Genomic DNA, 16,931 nt, shown 5'->3' with positions numbered 1-16,931 from the left:
TCATGGTTGTCGTATGCATGAGCTTGGGGAAAAAATCCCATTTTTCCTTTGGACCCCAACACGAACATACTTATCTCGGCCCCTGATCTGGCGACAAAGTCCGAGTGTTGTTTTTTGGGTTTTTTTTTGTTCGTACCGTCGCCCGCAAACAGTAGAGGTAGTGGTAACCCCTTCATTAGAAAGCTGTACTTTTCCTCCGAAAAATTATTTGACATAGGCCTAGTCTTTCCAAAGATGTATCTATTTCGTGAATGCATTTACCTAGACTAAGGAAATCTTTCGGCAAAAGCCGCTTTTCCTCCCATGGAGGGGTACATATACCCAGGCATGATAACTTAGCGATCTCAAGTTAGCTCATACGACTAAGGCCACAAATTTCCTTAAATCACACCTTTCGTTTATTTGGGATGCTATGCATGGGGTAGGGGGAAATACCAGCTCCACTAGCCATCACTAACAATATTGAGTCGAAAATGAAAAGTAGAAGTAATTTTTAACTAAAAAAAAATTGACAGCACTGCATGTGGCCTCTTCTAAGCTGTTATTTTTGCCTCTTTTGCCACGTTTTCTTCAAGAACCTGGTCAGCTGTAAGACCACGGACATCGCTTCGTGTGGATGTCAGTGATTATCATCGTAATGAAGTGCTTAGTAGCTCCAGCAAGTTGGAACTGACGCAAGTCTTCTGATCCTTTCAATGCAGTTCACCAGTTTAAGGAAGATACAGTGCTACTTATATCTAGAAGTTGAAGAGCTTTGAAAAACCGAGCAATTTGTTGTAAGCGGATGAATATCCGAGTTGCTACTGTACGCGTGCGTGGCACGACCTTAAACACCTGTATTTTGCACTGGAAGCGTAGCGCGCGCACACATGCACTTTAGACAGTCATCAACCAGTGGCGACAATTTTTTTCATTACACAATATTCTGCGGAATGTACCATGTTAAATTTCATAGCCTGTCTTGAGAAGAGGTTAATCGTCACACTTTGTGGAAGCTTCCTCTGTTGAAACGTCGGACTTCCCTTTGAAAAACATCGATTTCATCCACAATTATAACCGTTATTCAAGTCAGATTATGCTGACCGGCAAATGTAAAGCTGTGGCCATAACCTTTAACTTTCTTTTTAAAATCAGACATTTGTGCAATTATTTTGCCCAAATCCTTAAAGACCAACGTGCTTACACAGCTTCGATTTAACATTACAAAAACAATATGATGCAATGACAAATTAATTTATTTTGAAGAATTTTATTAGCTTCAAAAATCAAAGCAACGAAAAGGTTCTCTTATCTTTTGGCATTCGTGTTTATGTGGTAAGTTCTTGTGAAAATTATGAGTTCATATTGGTCAGTGACTGGAAATAAGTCTAGTGACGGAAACAAAAATTAAACTGAAACTGGGCAGTTCATTCTTTCGAAAACATTGATATTATTTGTAACATTATTTTCTTTTAGAAAATGTCTACCCATTTCCAGCCCAAGTTCCAACACAATAGCACAATATATGTAATTCTAAACCTTTAATTTCCAAGAATGAGTTGCAAGGTGAGATCCAGAAATTATTACATCTGTATAGCCCAAACCATGTAATTAGTTTTAATTCTGCAAAATGTTGCCCTTCTTTGTAACGGATACACAGGTGGAATCAGTCATTGGAGATACCCCTACTTCAGTTGAATACGCAAATTATAAATACATTTACAGTGTTTAGAATAACAAGATGGTTCTTCCGTCTTGTTTGTCTGTTCCATACTGTCAGAGATGAATGTCTATAACGCGATAAATTTTAGATCCTAGATTAAGCCTTTGTATTCTTTGTTTTCCAATACGAAGAAAAATAGGTCCTTGTTGGTGAATAGGTAATCTGTAAAGTTTCGGATCTGTCCTTGGCACGTCAAGTGTAAGTGTCCGATGCCAGCAATGCCACTGCAGTCAGGGCTTGTCCTCGGATGAGTCTATTCAGCGGCTGTCTCTGCAGGTTTATCAACGGCTGTGCCCTCCTCACCAGCTGCCCCTTTCTCCAGAGTGCACCTGTCGACAGCATCTCCATTCTGCCTCTCCCCCTTCACTACAAACCAGACCTCATTGCGACGCCCAACAAACCGCCAAGGACTGTTGTACCCAGCTGCAAAGAAGTAGTTCTGCTCCAGGTCGTATTTGTCCTTGGTGAGTTCAGCCAGCTGGGTAGCTTCCTCTAGGTCTTTGGCCTCCGTGGTGTAACCACTGAAGGTTCTGTTCAAAGAAACCGTTGTGCGCTATTAAAATACTTTTGTTGATTCTCTTGAGAGAAAAATGCAGGGTGTTTTGGTGAGTTCCGTTTGTTGTCATTTTGATCCTACAGTTAGAATCCACTATGCTGTAACTTAGTATTCAAGTTGGTAGTTCATTTATATGGGTATGATTGTTGCAATGTTGCAGACTACCAGAAAGCTGTGAACTTACTTGACTACCACACGCTGAGCTGGGAGATGTGTCACATAAACATCTTCATTTGAGGGAGCAGGTGGGTCACCCTGAAACTCCTCAGTGACATAGAATGACATATCTTTTGTTGTTTTACAAAAGGGGCCTGCTCCAGGGGTTATTTTCCTTAACACAGGTACCGTCATTTCAATTTTTTCATCTGGAGGAAAAACGAGAAGAAAAAATTATTAGGGCTATTTCATAAAAGACCCTCAGGAATAAATATCCAAATTTTCAGTTTTGCTTAGCTAAGTGTGCGATTAATTTTTATAGTTGAGTGTTTGCCCTTACACTAATGCATGTACATTGTATTCAGAAAGCAGGGAAAAAATTCCAAGCTTGCTTGGGTGGGATTCGAACGCACCACTTTTTGCTTATTAAAGAAATTGTCTTAACTACTACTGATCCATCCAGTTTGCAGGGATTGGGAGGATGGTTTTTATCTAACGCAGGAGAAGATACCACATGTGATACTAATTTAGCTTCACAGAAATTGATGTCAATTTTGTAACTACGTTGTGCCCATACAACTGCATAAAAAATGATACGCCAGACGAAAAACCGAATTACCACTACGGTGCTATTGTAAGTAAAGGTCCTAAAGAAGAAAGTACTCAAATCAAGGTTGAACACCTGCCTTGAATTTTTACGTGTTTACTCAGCTTCAAATTGCCATGAGAATCAAGAAAACTGGAACAAACCAGCAAATCTCACTTGAAGATGTTTCAAAGGTCAAAATTGTTGACTTTTAGATTTTTGTAATGACCTGACCTCACCCCACATAAGACGGACAAACTGTGTAAGACTTATATGTGGTTTGATTCGGTGAAAGCCCCTCATGTGTTGTTTTGAAAAGCTTCCAAGCAATATTCTAGAGTCTATTTTCAAAGCTCTTTAGCACCAGAGAAAGTGAAAAGGAAAAATTATCAAGGGGCTTTGCGTACCACGCATGTGATGTGCTCTGTGAAAATGCGTCACAAAGTTACCAGAGCCACTGTTTTGAGTTTTAGATTGTGGTGTAAAAAGGAAACTCAGCTCTTTGTTTTTATGTGTCACTGAATTCAACATGCGGATGAAAACGAATGTTGAGGAGATGAAAAGGATGAGGATTCCTATTGGTTTAAGCTGTGTAAGATTCTTTCAAAGACATTTATTGCAAAAGTGGCTCTGGTGACTTGTGACTTCTTTTCACAGAGCCGGTGATGCACATACAATATGCGAGAGACAAAATGTGAAACATTCTGGTCATAAACTCCGCGCCAACAAACAGGTTACAGATTCATAAGATCTGATTTGGGATGGCAATCGGAAGTCGTCTGGCTGAAGAAATGGCTTACTTTTTTCGTTCTTGCCTGAGATGTAATCAAAGAGCTTGAAGAACATGTCTCTTCTGTTCTTGTTGGATCTCTCTGTTGATGGGCCTTCGATCGTGGACTCTGATGTGGTCACCCACGTTGATTTCGCATAGTTCCTTACTTCATAAGGTAGTGGCTGGCATTTCAGTCAGGAGAGAGTAGATTTGAGCTTGCGACTAAGTGTGTAATTTCAGATGCACTTTTGGGTGACACAGAAACGTCTGATGTCCGACTGTGAACTTTGACTTTACTTTCTGTCTCGTTTCATGGTGCATTTTTTTCTGCTGTCTGATTTTCGAGTCAATTTAAGTCTTTCATTAGACCTTCAAACATTCATTGGTCACATTCAGCAGACTGTCCACTGCATAAGAGTTTTTATTTCATTCGCTGGGCAGTAATGTGCATTTGTCCATGATTTTGACTGACACTGACTCAGATTAAAAGGAAAAGCCTCCCAATTATTCTTTTTTTTTTCCATGTGCATCTGCCTGTATTCTTCATGAAGTGAAGACTGGATACAGTGTATTCACATGACAGACAAAGTGAAATGTGACGGAAGACTTCTGAGACGCTTGGTAGAAACAAAAATAGCACTCCAACATGATCGGTCTGCATTGTTTGTGCCACTTCCAGTAAGTTCAATTTCCATCAAACGTGATGGGCTGGCCATGTTGAACCAGTAGGTTTGCTATAAAGCCCTCCATTTATCATATGACCCTTTACATAAACACTGACAATGTTATATAATGTCTATGGTTCACACAATGAGCCATAAACTTAACCTAGTCTGCAGGCTTTGCTAATATTAATGACCTTTCCACCCACTTTGATAAACAATGATGCAGTATATCCATTTACAGACGATTCTCTTCATTAATCTTGCAGGGCAAAACACTGAAATGGAAGTGGCACATTGTCACCGATCAATCAATATTACAGCATGTCCCATAGTAAGGCTCACCTTTTGAGGGTCTTGAGGTTCAACTGTGTAACTTGGTGACTCCAGTGAAGCAACAACACTTTTTATTGCAGAGAACATTTTCACTCAAGGCTAAATATCCCTGGAGGTTATAGATACAGAACTCATCTCATGAATCAGTCTAATAAACTTTAATTTCAGCACTGAGTGCAAGCAGAGTCCCCGAACCATCACAGAGTACACCTAAGAAAGATTTTGTCTACCTCTGAGGTATGTTTTAGGATAACCCCTTATATTCAAGGGGGAAATCTGCCAACTCAGTGCCCCACCTTAACCCTGTATCGACCGGAGACACCTCAAATATGTGTTGGCAAGGTTGAGCGAGTACACCAAACTTCATCAGTTGTGGACATGTGAATGGGTGAGCCATGTACACTGTACATGCCCCCTTCCACAGTGCACGTATCTAGAAAGAATAACACGTATTTCACTCAACATTTGAATCTGGCCTTAATCTGAAAAACTGATCAAAAGTTTTAAATGGATTGGTGTCATGGCATACATGTATACTCAAACAGGAGACAACAAAATGCATGATATACTGCAGGAAAAAATGGACTGGGGGGTGGAAAGAGGCCAGCAAAATCACCCAAACACAATACCTCAGCGATCAGTCACAAAGATAAGTGATGGTGAAATAGAACAACAATTAAACCCACCTGATAAAGTAATAACTTCAATTTCAAACAAGAAAAATACTAGCAGCACAGTTTATATTCCATACTGCTGCCAAATGCCTTGTTAATTTCCCTGGTTGAGGAATAAGAGAAATTTCCAGCAAGTACCAACCACAGCTAGCTAGGCACACTTAACTTGGCTAAAATGTTGCAAGCTGACTCCACTTTTCTCATCATATATCATCTCAATAAAAGTTTGCCACTACAGAAATGCTGGGAAGACACGAATTCTGGACTGAGAAACGTTTACCGATCTTGTTGGGAAATACTTAGAAAATTCTCTTCACTCCCTGTAGTCTTTGTACACAACTGCTGAAGTGGAATCAGGATGCAACATTTTTTTCCCTTAACTTTGTCAACACCGTTGGGCCTGCAAGTACAAAACTTGGGGCAATGGTGCATGCACAGCAGTAAGACCTGGGACGTAGGCTTATCACTGAACGGCACCCCCGCAGAACAGTGCAAGACCAGAGTCAGAGATGAGACAGCGATCAGAAGATCCAAGTTTCATTTAACATGTTCATCGATTCACCAACATAGTACAAACCCAACTGTGCGCTGGAACAAATCAGGACATGTAAAATCTACTCACCCAAATCATCCGAGTAGGGAAATGTAATGAACCAATGGGTCACAGCACTCTCGTCCAGCTAGCTCAAGTGCCGACAAGTACATGTACAAGCAAGTCGAAAAGTCCGTCGATCTGTTTCCATCCGGCCGTGCACGTGTACATTATGTACATGTACTGTATATCTGCACAGTGTAAGCATCGCTCGTGCGCACGTTACATGCATGTCGCACCTGATGCAGTATGAACTCTGTCACGTGACGTGGTTGTATAACACTCATCTAGGGTACCGGGTCAACGTCTCGGGGGCATGCTGTTCATTCAACCATGGAGTCGACCACGCTGTTTCATAATATGAAAAATTTTGTAACCGATCTGGCTTTGTCGCGTCTTGCACGTACGGTACGGGTACAGCTGTTTGTCAGGAGCAGATCTGTAATTAAGATACACGCGCACACCGCGAGGTGGATAGTGGTCAAGTAAGTACATGAATGGATACATGAAAATAACGTTGATAGCAGGGCCTAACATTAGCTACTACCCTGCATTTCTGTACTGTGCCTGAAGTTTCTACCTCCATGCTCTGAGCATTGTCTATTGAGCATTAACGTTACCAAAGAGTTCTCGGTGTACACTGTGTCTACCTCGTGGTCTGTCTTTACAAATTGACATAGTGTTTGATCTCCATTATATACACCCTTTCGGGAAAAGAGTGCCAAACTTACAAGACTAAGCTAAGTGTCCTCTTTATAATCAGCATCACTCCCTAAATTAATTTTGAAACTCTTGAAATAAAAAAACTATGTCGGATGTACACGTCCGACACCATCAAAACCATGCATTGCAATTGCTGGCAGAGCAATGCCTTTCTATCTCTACAATGTTTAGAAACCACTAATCACCTGTAGGTTTGAACCTCATTTGCATACATACCCTTCTGTAACAGTTACCAGATAGGCTTCCTTTTGTTTTAATTTGCATATATTTCACTGTTAAGACAAGACTGGTTCACTAATATGGGCATGGCCATGTATGGAAAGTGGGTGCAGCAAGCTTGAGTTGCCCATTGAAATGTACAGGGGCACAAATTTCAACGTCATTTTCTCTCAGCTAATTTGGACTTTTTCACTTTGGGCTTCAAAACACACTTTAAAGTCATTATAGCCATTACATTCTGCTGTGTGGAATATTTGGAAAACAAAATAAAGACTTGAAAAATTACTTTCATTTGAAGCGCACGGGGTTGAAACAAATCAGTAGGGATTCTGCCTTTGTGTGAGTTTGTACAAGTTACAACAAATTGTGGTGTACATCCGGGTACTATCTACCATTCTTGGTCGAGGAAATATACCTCTTTAGTGTCAGGAACATCTACATGTATTGCTAGAATGATAATGGTGATTCTTTTAATGAATAAATGCCATCAAAGGAGTATCCATGTGAAGTAACCCCTATTTCCAATATCTCCCATTTCAAGCCTTTTCAAGGTTGACTGTCGGTACAACAGCTGCCTACATGTACATGTACAAGTGGTGCATAGCACATGTACATTTGTATATGAGTGACACACATGTATATTACATAATGCTAGTCATGCATACACATGTGCAATATCATGTACAATAGAAATAAACCATTCTATACGCATTGCATGTTCACACTTTCGTTGCACCCACTTGATTTTTCCTGCAGGTGCTCATCTAGACAGAAACATGGCAATCAGTCAGGGTTCCCTTGTGCTGCTGCTAGCACTGACTGGGCTCGTAGTTTGCACAGGTTTCAGCATAAACAAACATGACAAGGGGGAAAGTGGCCCTCCTTTCTTCTGTCATGAGCTTGAGTGCCCCAAGTTCAAAGAGGATTACAACTCATCGGTAGGTATCATCTACTCTAGTGTCTAGTCTATCACCCTTCACAAATTGACAAGGCCGTATAAGTGGAAGGTAGGTCAGACTTTGTGTGCCACTACTGTGCAAATTATGAACAGTTGATAAATACCTACATTTTTGTAAATGTGCCAAAGTTAGAAGGGAAATGTAATTGAAATTCCAAACATGGAAAAATGCGACATCAGTATCTACATGCAATGTTCAATATTTTGGATGACTTCACATTTGCTCATATATGTACACAACTGCATTAATATAAACCCCCAAAATGCTTGAAAATATATCAGTTCCTGTGTGTGAATGATGTGACCAGGCTGTCTGTCTAAACTTGATATTTCCCTTGCACAGCAAGTCACACTTACACCTTCATTTCTACGAGTTTAGGCTTGCTTTTGTAAAGAAAAAGAAAAGGAGCAGTCCTATTGGACAAAAGCCGTGATACAAGGAATAAAGTAAACTTTACCCATTGTGTAACAGTCATCCAGTACGGGCCACGTTCATGACCCTTTCGTCTGTAGTGGGTTACTCTGCCATAGCCCTGAGTGTTTTCATGGTGTGTGTGGTATCTATGGCTCAAAGGTCGCTGTTACACAAGAACATTCATTTCTTTTGGCAGTTGTGGCCCACCCTGGCTGAGGTTTATGAAAAATTGGAGGATGTGCATGTAGGACTGCTGGGGTGAAAGGAATGTGTTCAATGTGTAAACAAGTTGTGAGATGTTGGTGTCACAATAAATTTGAATTGTTGCTTTTTATTCTTTGTGAATGCAATGTGCAGAACCATCCCTGATGAAAGTTAAATATTCAGTTAAGAGATTTTGTTTCTGAAATGTGTTTGCATTCAGTGTTATGCATTTGCATGTGGTTTCAGGACTATCAAATCCGAAGATATGAAACCTCCAAGTGGGTCAGCACCACCATTACTGGCATCGATTATCAAGCTGCCTCTGAAGAGGCCTTCCTGAGACTTTATGAATACATCCAAGGACAAAATGACCAAAGTGAGTTTGACAAAATCTACTGAAACTCTTGAACTGCCTCTTTAAATGTTGAAGTGGGATGTTTGATTGGACATACGTGGACAAGTATAAAATAAAGGCGTGATGCTTGGAGCCAAAGCATGTGATTGGTGTTGGGGTGGGCTAATTAACCCTGTGGGGGGGAGGCAGAATCAGCCCCCCCCTTCAAAATTTTTTGCGATATTGCTGCGGTGCATTTTTTCCAGGAGCTGAGCCTTTAAGAGATTTAAAGTGATCTTTGAAATCATTTTGACACCAATTTAGTGAAAATCAAAATTTTTCTGAGACATGTCAGCCAAAATGTGTACAAGTACTTTTTCCACGGCGGCGCTCAGTGCAAGTGGGCTGGCACGTCTGTAGTGTTGAACTTGCATGATAGGGTTAAATCTTTTCATGTGTTATGATAAGGAGTGTTTTGCATGTACATGCATGCCAAGTTTCATAAAGTTGAGAGTGGTTCAAGTACCGAGCGCCATAAACAACAGCAGCATAACATACTTCCAAAAACTCTCAAAATCCATTAACATTACATCTACATGTACCCTTGTGCCAATTTTGATAATTTACTGCAGCGCCCAGTTCTGCCCTGGTTTGACTCACTCCATCACATATGTTTTAATACAACGCTATTTGTGTGATTTGTAGAGGTCAAGATACCGATGACCGTGCCGGTGATCAACAGTGTCCAGCCTGGTCTGGGGCCCGTCTGTGCCAGTAACTTCACCTTCTCCTTCTTCGTCCCCTTCGAGTTCCAGAGCAACACCCCAAAGCCGACTAATCCGGAACTCTTTCTGACCACCCTTGACCAGCACAAGGCTTACGTCCGGTAGGTAACCCCCTCCCCCTTTTATGGAGGGGAGAAGGAAAAGGTCCTTTCTCCTACAATGGTTCTGAGATATTTTTACTCTCCTGAAAAAGTAGGGGTTACTTGCCCTATCCTGCTTGAAAGTGTCCGAGTTAATTTAACTTCGGGGAAACACTGAACATACAGCATACATCAACATGCATGCACTTGATACATGCAGAGTTGAGATAACGCCAACTGTTTTCCCTGCTCGAAATTTATGGACAAATACATCTGGTGAAAAGGAGTGAATGATACATTAATGCAACTGATCAGTCCAAGAGCTTCATGTAAACTGTTTTTGTTGATGGGTTATCTGCTTTGTTTGTGTTGAAAAACTGTGAAATGTATATTATGACAGTGCTCATCATAAAGATTTCAGGCAAGAAAAAGCCTGCCTTTTGTCTGTATTGGTTATGCATGTGTATTTTTACCATGTGTATTTTCACATGGTGGTCTTTAGCATTTCCACATGGAACCTTTGCTTTTGCAACTTTTTTGAGGGGCTCAAATTCTAATCATGTCCAGAGTTGAGCACATCTTAAATGCCTTGTGCCCTTGTGTCTCTTGGACCTGCAGGGTTTACTCCGGTTTCACAAACGAGAAAGTCTTCCCCAAGGAGGCAGCCGCCCTCGCTGCCGCGTTGAACTCAACCCAGACGTACGACAAGTCGTACTACTACTTGGCTGGATACGACAGTCCGTTCGTTGTCCACAACAGGCACAATGAGATCTGGTTCATTGCAACAGAAAAATAAAAGGCAAGGCGTTGCTACAACTCCAGTAAAGTGGACCTAAGGCACCCTGTTGGCCAGTCAAAAACTTCAGTTTGTATCACATGACCAGCTGACAGTTTGCTTTTTTCTAAGTTTCTGCTAGAGCATTTGAGCTTGAAATCTATGAAAGTAATGCCTGTGGACGACACTTATAGTTGAACACATCATCAAGAATAGGAAGGCTTATCACTCGTGGTAATTATTTTTTCTGTTTAGAATTTCTTGGACTGTTTTGCCCGTAATGCTGTTCATGGAGGTGGGCTTGCTTGCCAGGTTATCAACGTGGAATTTCCGAGTTATTTGAACTGTGCAAGGGGCCTTGTCTTGCTACCAACAATTACATGTATATTGTAAGGTTCTGTACTCAGAATACCTCCTCTGTGATCCGACACATACTTGCAAGTTGTAGATGGTTTAAAGTGGGAGGCCATTGGCTATCTGTTCTTGGTAATTTCCGTTATTGTCACGTATGAAAGTACATGTAATGATTAAGTGGAATGGTTTGGCTATCAGCAAACCAAACGAAAGTGCTCAATCTCTTGGATGGCACTACTAATGTAAATTCTACCCGTTCAATTCACATATCATCTCAAAATGCACATGCAGATACTTAGCCATACCAATATTTAGGGGAAAATCAGAATTAGATCAAGTTTTTATACAGTTAAAACTTCAATAATTACTAGCCATGTAATCTTCACTTTTATACTGATGATTTTTTTTGTATCTTTTTTCTTGAAATGATCATGCTAAAAAGATGCCAAGACATTCTGACAGTTATCAATTTGGATTCAAAACTGATTAGTAGAGTATTGTCAAGTAATTGTCAAGTTCTTGTTATCACATACCTTTTTTTGGAACTTAGATATTTGTGAAGTTCACAGTGTTGAAATTGCGTGAAAGTCCTTTGCACCTGTTATCTCAGTGCTGTTAAAGTTCAATTTACGCTGCTGCTGATGAGAAATAGTATGAATATCCAACTACATAAAATGCATTTTCTTAATAGCATTGCTTGATGTTATTGGATAGTCAGCAACATTTCTGAAATACTTGTCATAGCCTTTTTCAGATGGCAGATTTTTTTTTTATTTTGCAGAATGGAAAAATGTGTATATTTTGAATGGAAGTTTATTAAGAGTAGGATCATTTTGCAGAACGCTTTGTTGAAAGATTAGATAATTTACCATTTTTTGATGTGGCACTTCAAGCAGTAATTGACGAGGTAATGGTTGTGTTAGTGATATTAAACGAGATAATGGTGTAATTTAATACGTTGTTAGGGTATTGGTTATTTATGAATATATGTTGTCTTTGCTGTGTGGATTACGACTGCTATTGTAAATTTTTTTTTTTTTTTGAGCCGGGATAAACCTTCAGAGCCAGCTGCCGACATTTAGTTCCATAATCGTGGCAACCCGAAAATTCAACTTCAAAAGTAACTGAATATTGACATTTAGCTCTAGTTGTAACAAAGTTTTTGGGACCGGATAAATTACTTTATTGTCCCTAACCCCCCTCAATCCTCCAAAATCCTTCGGGCGGTTTTGGAAGATTGTGGGTGAATAGCAAAAGTGCATGGCTGATTGTGAAGGATGCCATGCGTGAAGGTCGTGTTGTGTTGTTTTTGCTCAGTCAAACACAAATTCGGCCCAATATTTCTTTTGAATCAACGGCACTGCTCAAGAATGCCATTCGCACTGCCACAACATAATGACAGGAATTGCCGGAGGATTTTGAAGGATTTAGGCAGTAGGCTCACACAAAAAACATTTGCAAGAAATTTTGGTGGATTGAGGCTGAATACAATTTCTTCATGTCAGAAGTCGGAGAATTTTGGAGGATTGAGGGTAGTCCCCAGTGAAGGCCAAGGGGTATAGGGTTAAAATAACCAGGACTTTTGTTATAAAAGGATTGAAAAAGAAAAACATAATTCATGAAATTGATTTTCGTCAAATTTGCTCTTCATAATAATACCTTGTCATAAAGTGTCCTTTTTATCGCGAGTATTCACAAGAGCCTCAGGTTTTTGGGAGACTCTTAAAAATTCTACACCTGCACGACTACATAGAACACGGAGCGGTTTGTTTTGGTTGGTCGGTGCATAGTTTGTGAGGTTACGAATCCACTTTTTCAAAAATCGCGGTCAAATCCTACGGAAGGGCTTCAAGGTGAGTTTTAAGGAATAAACAATGGGTCCGTCTGGGTCTATAGGCTTGCATAACCGGAGAGATCCTTGTATTTGTCTTTCAACTGGTGCAGATATACAGCTTAGTTCTTCGAAAAGTAAAGGACACGAGCTTTGTTAAAACCTCTACAGAACTGGAACATTATTACTATTAGCCTCATCACATTATTTTCTAACGGGCAAAAATAGGAAGTTTCAATGTGGGCAAACCTGTCGACCCAATGGGCGTTTGGAAAGGGTGGACAGATTTCGCGCACTGTGATTGGTCAACGCGTAGCAAACTCTTGGAGTCGCACTGTTGTGAATCGCCTGTATTGCAAGAAAAAAATCTAAGTACAGTACTACTACTCGTGGATGTGTTCTCCACTACAACGCTATTTTTCCAATAGAAGAACATGATTTTAAAAAACTATTCAATGAAATGAGTCCCATATGACACACAAGTGAAATCGGGCTGGAGTTTCTTTGTTATTTGAACCAGGTGCAACCGACAAACATTTCTACCTTAATCTGAATGTATAAAGGGTTGGGTTTTTTATCAGGAGGAAAATATCTCATTCAATAAACGAAAGTCGACTGGTAGTACATCCACCCGATGTACCGGTATACCAAAAAATTCAAACAGTACTTGCTTTTCTTCTCTACATGTTAATTTTTAATTTATCGTTATTTTTGCACTTTATATATCCTCTATGACTGTCTTTTAATAGTGAATATTGTAGCAGGTATAAGAGAAAATATTTGTCTTTTGCATATATATGTTATTAAAGGTTTTTAAATTCTGTCGTGACTATAAAATTCCTTTGCAATCGCTCGTCACGGCGCGGCCTGAAGTCGTCAAATTCAAAGCACACAATGAGAGAGTGTTTCAAAACCAACCGCCACGAAGATCGATGTGCATGTTAGGTATGTGCAAGGTATCGCCAACGGATTCTGAGGCCGTGTCCGAAACGGGCTTGCAGAGCTTCAGTTGTAAGTCTATTTTTTTTGCGTGTCATCGTGTATTTCCGATGGAGTAAAGCCAAGGCCTAGACCTATAGCTCCAGACAACAGATTCAGACGCACCCTTAGCAAACATGCACTAGATCTCCCCCAAAACACTGCGGGTCAGTCCGTGGAAGTGGCGGTGCTATAAAAAGGCTCCAAGCAAAACACCTCAGAATACTTCAACCAGTTACACTACGTCTTCTGTCGGTAATATTAACAGATTGTGTTTTAACTAAGGGAGAAGTGTAAACCTTTCATTTCAGCAAAACATATATGCATACACGTATTTCCGATAACTATACAGATACATAATTATATCGCCTTAATTATTTAACCTCTCTAATCATCCACCATTTAATTGCTTTACCAGCTGCATTCATTAATTCAATGAGAAATAGCTGATTTCTATGGCCCATTTCACACTTCCCATATCAGAAAAATTAATAGTGTAGACAACGGAATTAAGATGCGGGAAATGCATATAAGCCGCTACTTATGACTTAAGTTAGATAGTTAGATAGAAAACTTGTCGCATACGGCTTCCCATGTTCTCCATACTCAATACAGGTATTAGTTTGAAGAATTTTATTACAAACGTCTGTCCTTATTCTCAAATGTTTCATGAATACATGCTAAATTCTTAACCAGGTACTAAAGAAAGTGTTCACAAAACTATTAACTTAAGAATAAATCTACTATATAAATACCTATCTGTTATAGTTATTAATTTAGGAAGGTTACAATTGTTTTTGTATTATTTCAGATTATCCTCCCATAGAAGGGGGGGGGGTGGCTGGAGCCATACCGTCTAATAATAACTGAAGCGATTCCGACCGCTGCGTCGGGCGGAAGATCGAGCCGCGTCCTCGTAGGCGTCTTCGTTCAACTGCAAAAAGGTATAAACCATCGACATTTATGAGAAAAATCTCGCCAACTGATCAAGGACTGGTACCTGAGTTTCCGTGACAGTGACTTCATCTACAGTTGCCAAGCTGATATACCTCTGTGGTTCACTCGTACACAGAGGAATATACAGCCCCTCGTAGACGTCCCGGGTTGTGGTTTGTATGAATGACCTAGACCCACCCGTTATACCAAATTTGAAAGTCGAAAAAGTCATTGAAACTATATCATTTATGTTTCGTAATTAGTAGTTTGTCATTTATCATGATATCAGATGTTACCGCCTGCGTAATTCCACAGATTCATATTTTGTCACTGTTTAAAGTGTCTGCAACACTGATGCCACTCAGGTCACGTGAAAAGGCTTTATCTCTTAAATACAAGGCATGTTTTAACAGACTTTTGGGTGCAAACTAGGGACCGACTTCTCGAAGCCCCGTTCATTGTGTCGTTCCATTTAACCCGCAGAGTCAACCTTTAATCTTTGAACTTGGCGTCTTTTTATACATTGTTGGATTGTTAATTGATAGGTTTTTGTCCTCAAGTCTTAAATGACGGCCTTAGAAGATGCTGCATGTTTGGAAATACAGTGAAGGAACAATAGCTGAGGCGTATCCAGGTCTTGGGTAGGTCAGTTGAGGTGAACAATTTCTCAAGAAATTACTGCCCATCCTTACTGAAGAATGTTCAGTAAGGATGTGTTCATCCTTACTGAATCTTTATAAGCCTCCCCCAAAAATCATGGGCGGTATAGTACCGGTCCTTCCTTTCAAAGATCGCAACATGACTCAGTTGAGGGGGAAACGTGCCCCGTCCCTTGCGACGCCACCGAACAACAGACTGCATTAAACGTGTAAAGCTTACCCCTCGCTGATGATAGTAGAGCTCCTCCAGGCCGGTAGCCACGTACGGCCTGGCAAACTCAGCGTGCAGGTTCTGCGAAGACAAAGGCAAAAAGTTCAACCACTGACTGGCCGTTTGTGTCACTGCAGCTCAAGCAGCGTGCCATCTGTCTCGTTCCTTAAAAAACACAGCTTTTCAAGAAAACTGAGACACAACAAGAGGAGAACAAAAGTGGGAGGGCGAAAAGGAAACAGCCAAAGGACTGCGAATATAGAAGTAGAATTGGCCTTCCTTTTCGGTCAGCCTATTTCAGATCCCCGTGGCCAAGTCCTGCATATAAATGGCACCTTATCCAGTGGCGTAAATTGCGGCCGGGAAAGGGAGGGGGATGGGGGATTGTTGAGGGGGATGACTTACCCCGCAAGGGAAATTCGAAAAGCGGGGGGGAGGACCATTTGAAAGTAGGGCCGATCGGCGTTCATGATACAGATGTATATCAGTAGTACGCATTCATACTACTGCAAAATCTTGCATACTTTGCAAAACTGTTCTCCCTTTTGAGTGCTATTGAATACATTTTGGTTCTTGACACCCTCACAAAAATTCTCTGCAATCTGCTTCAATCTTTTTTTTCCAAAATGAAAAGTGAAGAATTATTCAATAGCCCATCCCTCCATCAAAAAGTTTGGGGAACATCCTATATGGACCCACATCCCCTAGGAGTTACGCCCATGTATTCATCAGCCTGTACTTACATGCTATACTGTAAATTGCGTCCAACAAACCAAACTGCTCAGTACAGCTCGAAGTTAAATATTTCTACTGAAATGTAGGTATTACTCGGCGACAAACCTGCTGCACGTAGGGAGATCGTGCCAAGACCTGGGCCAGGTGACCCATCCGTCGGTCGTCGTAGTCCGACCCATTGTACGCGCTACCGCCCGCCGATGTGCGAACATCGCTGTCCTCCAGGCCGAAGCTGCCGCGGCGACCGTAGGCCATTCGACGCAGGTGCTTGTTGTAAGCACGCCGTCTCCAGTCCTCTCGCTGGCGTCTACGAGCCAGGATGCAGCAGCACACGCCCAGGCCAAACAATGTGAGAATGAGTGCTAGGACCCCCAGCACAACAAGCACAATGACCGTGGTGGCCACCGGCTCTGAGAGAAAAGAACACGTCGAGAAAGTTATAAGAGTTGATTCACTACTTTACACCGATAGAGAACATAATGTCATTCTACTTTCTGATTGACCACTTGAAAAAGTAAAATTGACGGGGGGAGTGGTAAAGAAGGGAACGGGAGAGTCTGAAAAGTTTCCATCTACCTATAACGTCACATTATGTTTACATATCGCCATCTTATATCTCCTCGTGTGGCGAATTCTTCAGCGTCTTGAAAGTTTTAGGATTCCCCAAAATCTCCCACAAGATTTAGAAATCAATGCCT

The 16,931-nt window shown here is 40.9% G+C and overlaps 3 protein-coding genes across 6 annotated transcripts in view; 1 reads left to right on the top strand and 2 right to left on the bottom strand.

Moving 5' to 3' along the window:
- Positions 1 to 1,233: 1,233 nt before the first annotated feature.
- Positions 1,234 to 6,262, bottom strand: LOC110990257 (heme-binding protein 2-like). Its single transcript, XM_022255148.2, has 5 exons — positions 6,067 to 6,262; positions 4,780 to 4,879; positions 3,801 to 3,954; positions 2,443 to 2,623; positions 1,234 to 2,232 (listed from the first exon to the last, which is right to left on the bottom strand). The coding sequence occupies exons 2-5, from the start codon at positions 4,855 to 4,857 to the stop codon at positions 1,956 to 1,958; spliced, it is 690 nt and encodes a 229-aa protein (XP_022110840.1). The 5' UTR covers positions 4,858 to 4,879; positions 6,067 to 6,262; the 3' UTR covers positions 1,234 to 1,955.
- Positions 6,263 to 6,363: 101 nt separating this feature from the next.
- LOC110990258 (heme-binding protein 2-like) lies at positions 6,364 to 11,837 on the top strand. 2 transcript variants are annotated; one of them, XM_087142937.1, is made up of 6 exons: positions 6,364 to 6,521; positions 7,735 to 7,916; positions 8,802 to 8,931; positions 9,595 to 9,775; positions 10,373 to 10,553; positions 10,785 to 11,837. In XM_087142937.1, the coding sequence occupies exons 2-5, from the start codon at positions 7,755 to 7,757 to the stop codon at positions 10,548 to 10,550; spliced, it is 651 nt and encodes a 216-aa protein (XP_086999063.1). In that variant the 5' UTR covers positions 6,364 to 6,521; positions 7,735 to 7,754; the 3' UTR covers positions 10,551 to 10,553; positions 10,785 to 11,837. The 2 variants fall into 2 exon arrangements, with proteins under 2 accessions (XP_086999063.1, XP_022110842.2); XM_022255150.2 differs by having other exon boundaries at positions 10,373 to 11,837.
- Positions 11,838 to 13,197: 1,360 nt separating this feature from the next.
- LOC110990269 (uncharacterized) overlaps positions 13,198 to 16,931 on the bottom strand; it is a 38,729-nt gene continuing 34,995 nt past the window's right edge. For all 3 annotated transcript variants that reach the window (XM_087142933.1, XM_087142934.1, XM_087142935.1), the window contains 3 exons: positions 16,339 to 16,643; positions 15,508 to 15,579; positions 13,198 to 14,626 (listed from right to left, as the gene is read on the bottom strand). In XM_087142933.1, coding sequence (XP_086999059.1) covers positions 14,549 to 14,626; positions 15,508 to 15,579; positions 16,339 to 16,643 — 455 coding nt within the window. In that variant the 3' untranslated portion in view covers positions 13,198 to 14,548. The remainder of the gene's footprint in view (positions 14,627 to 15,507; positions 15,580 to 16,338; positions 16,644 to 16,931) is intronic.

The sequence above is a fragment of the Acanthaster planci genome, linkage group LG11 (genome assembly GCF_054643075.1).
Source record: "Acanthaster planci isolate LZ-2023a linkage group LG11, COTS_SCS, whole genome shotgun sequence".
NCBI lineage: Eukaryota > Metazoa > Echinodermata > Asteroidea > Valvatida > Acanthasteridae > Acanthaster > Acanthaster planci.
Note: the sequence above shows the minus strand (reverse complement) of the source record. Positions and strands in the feature narration are given on the sequence as shown.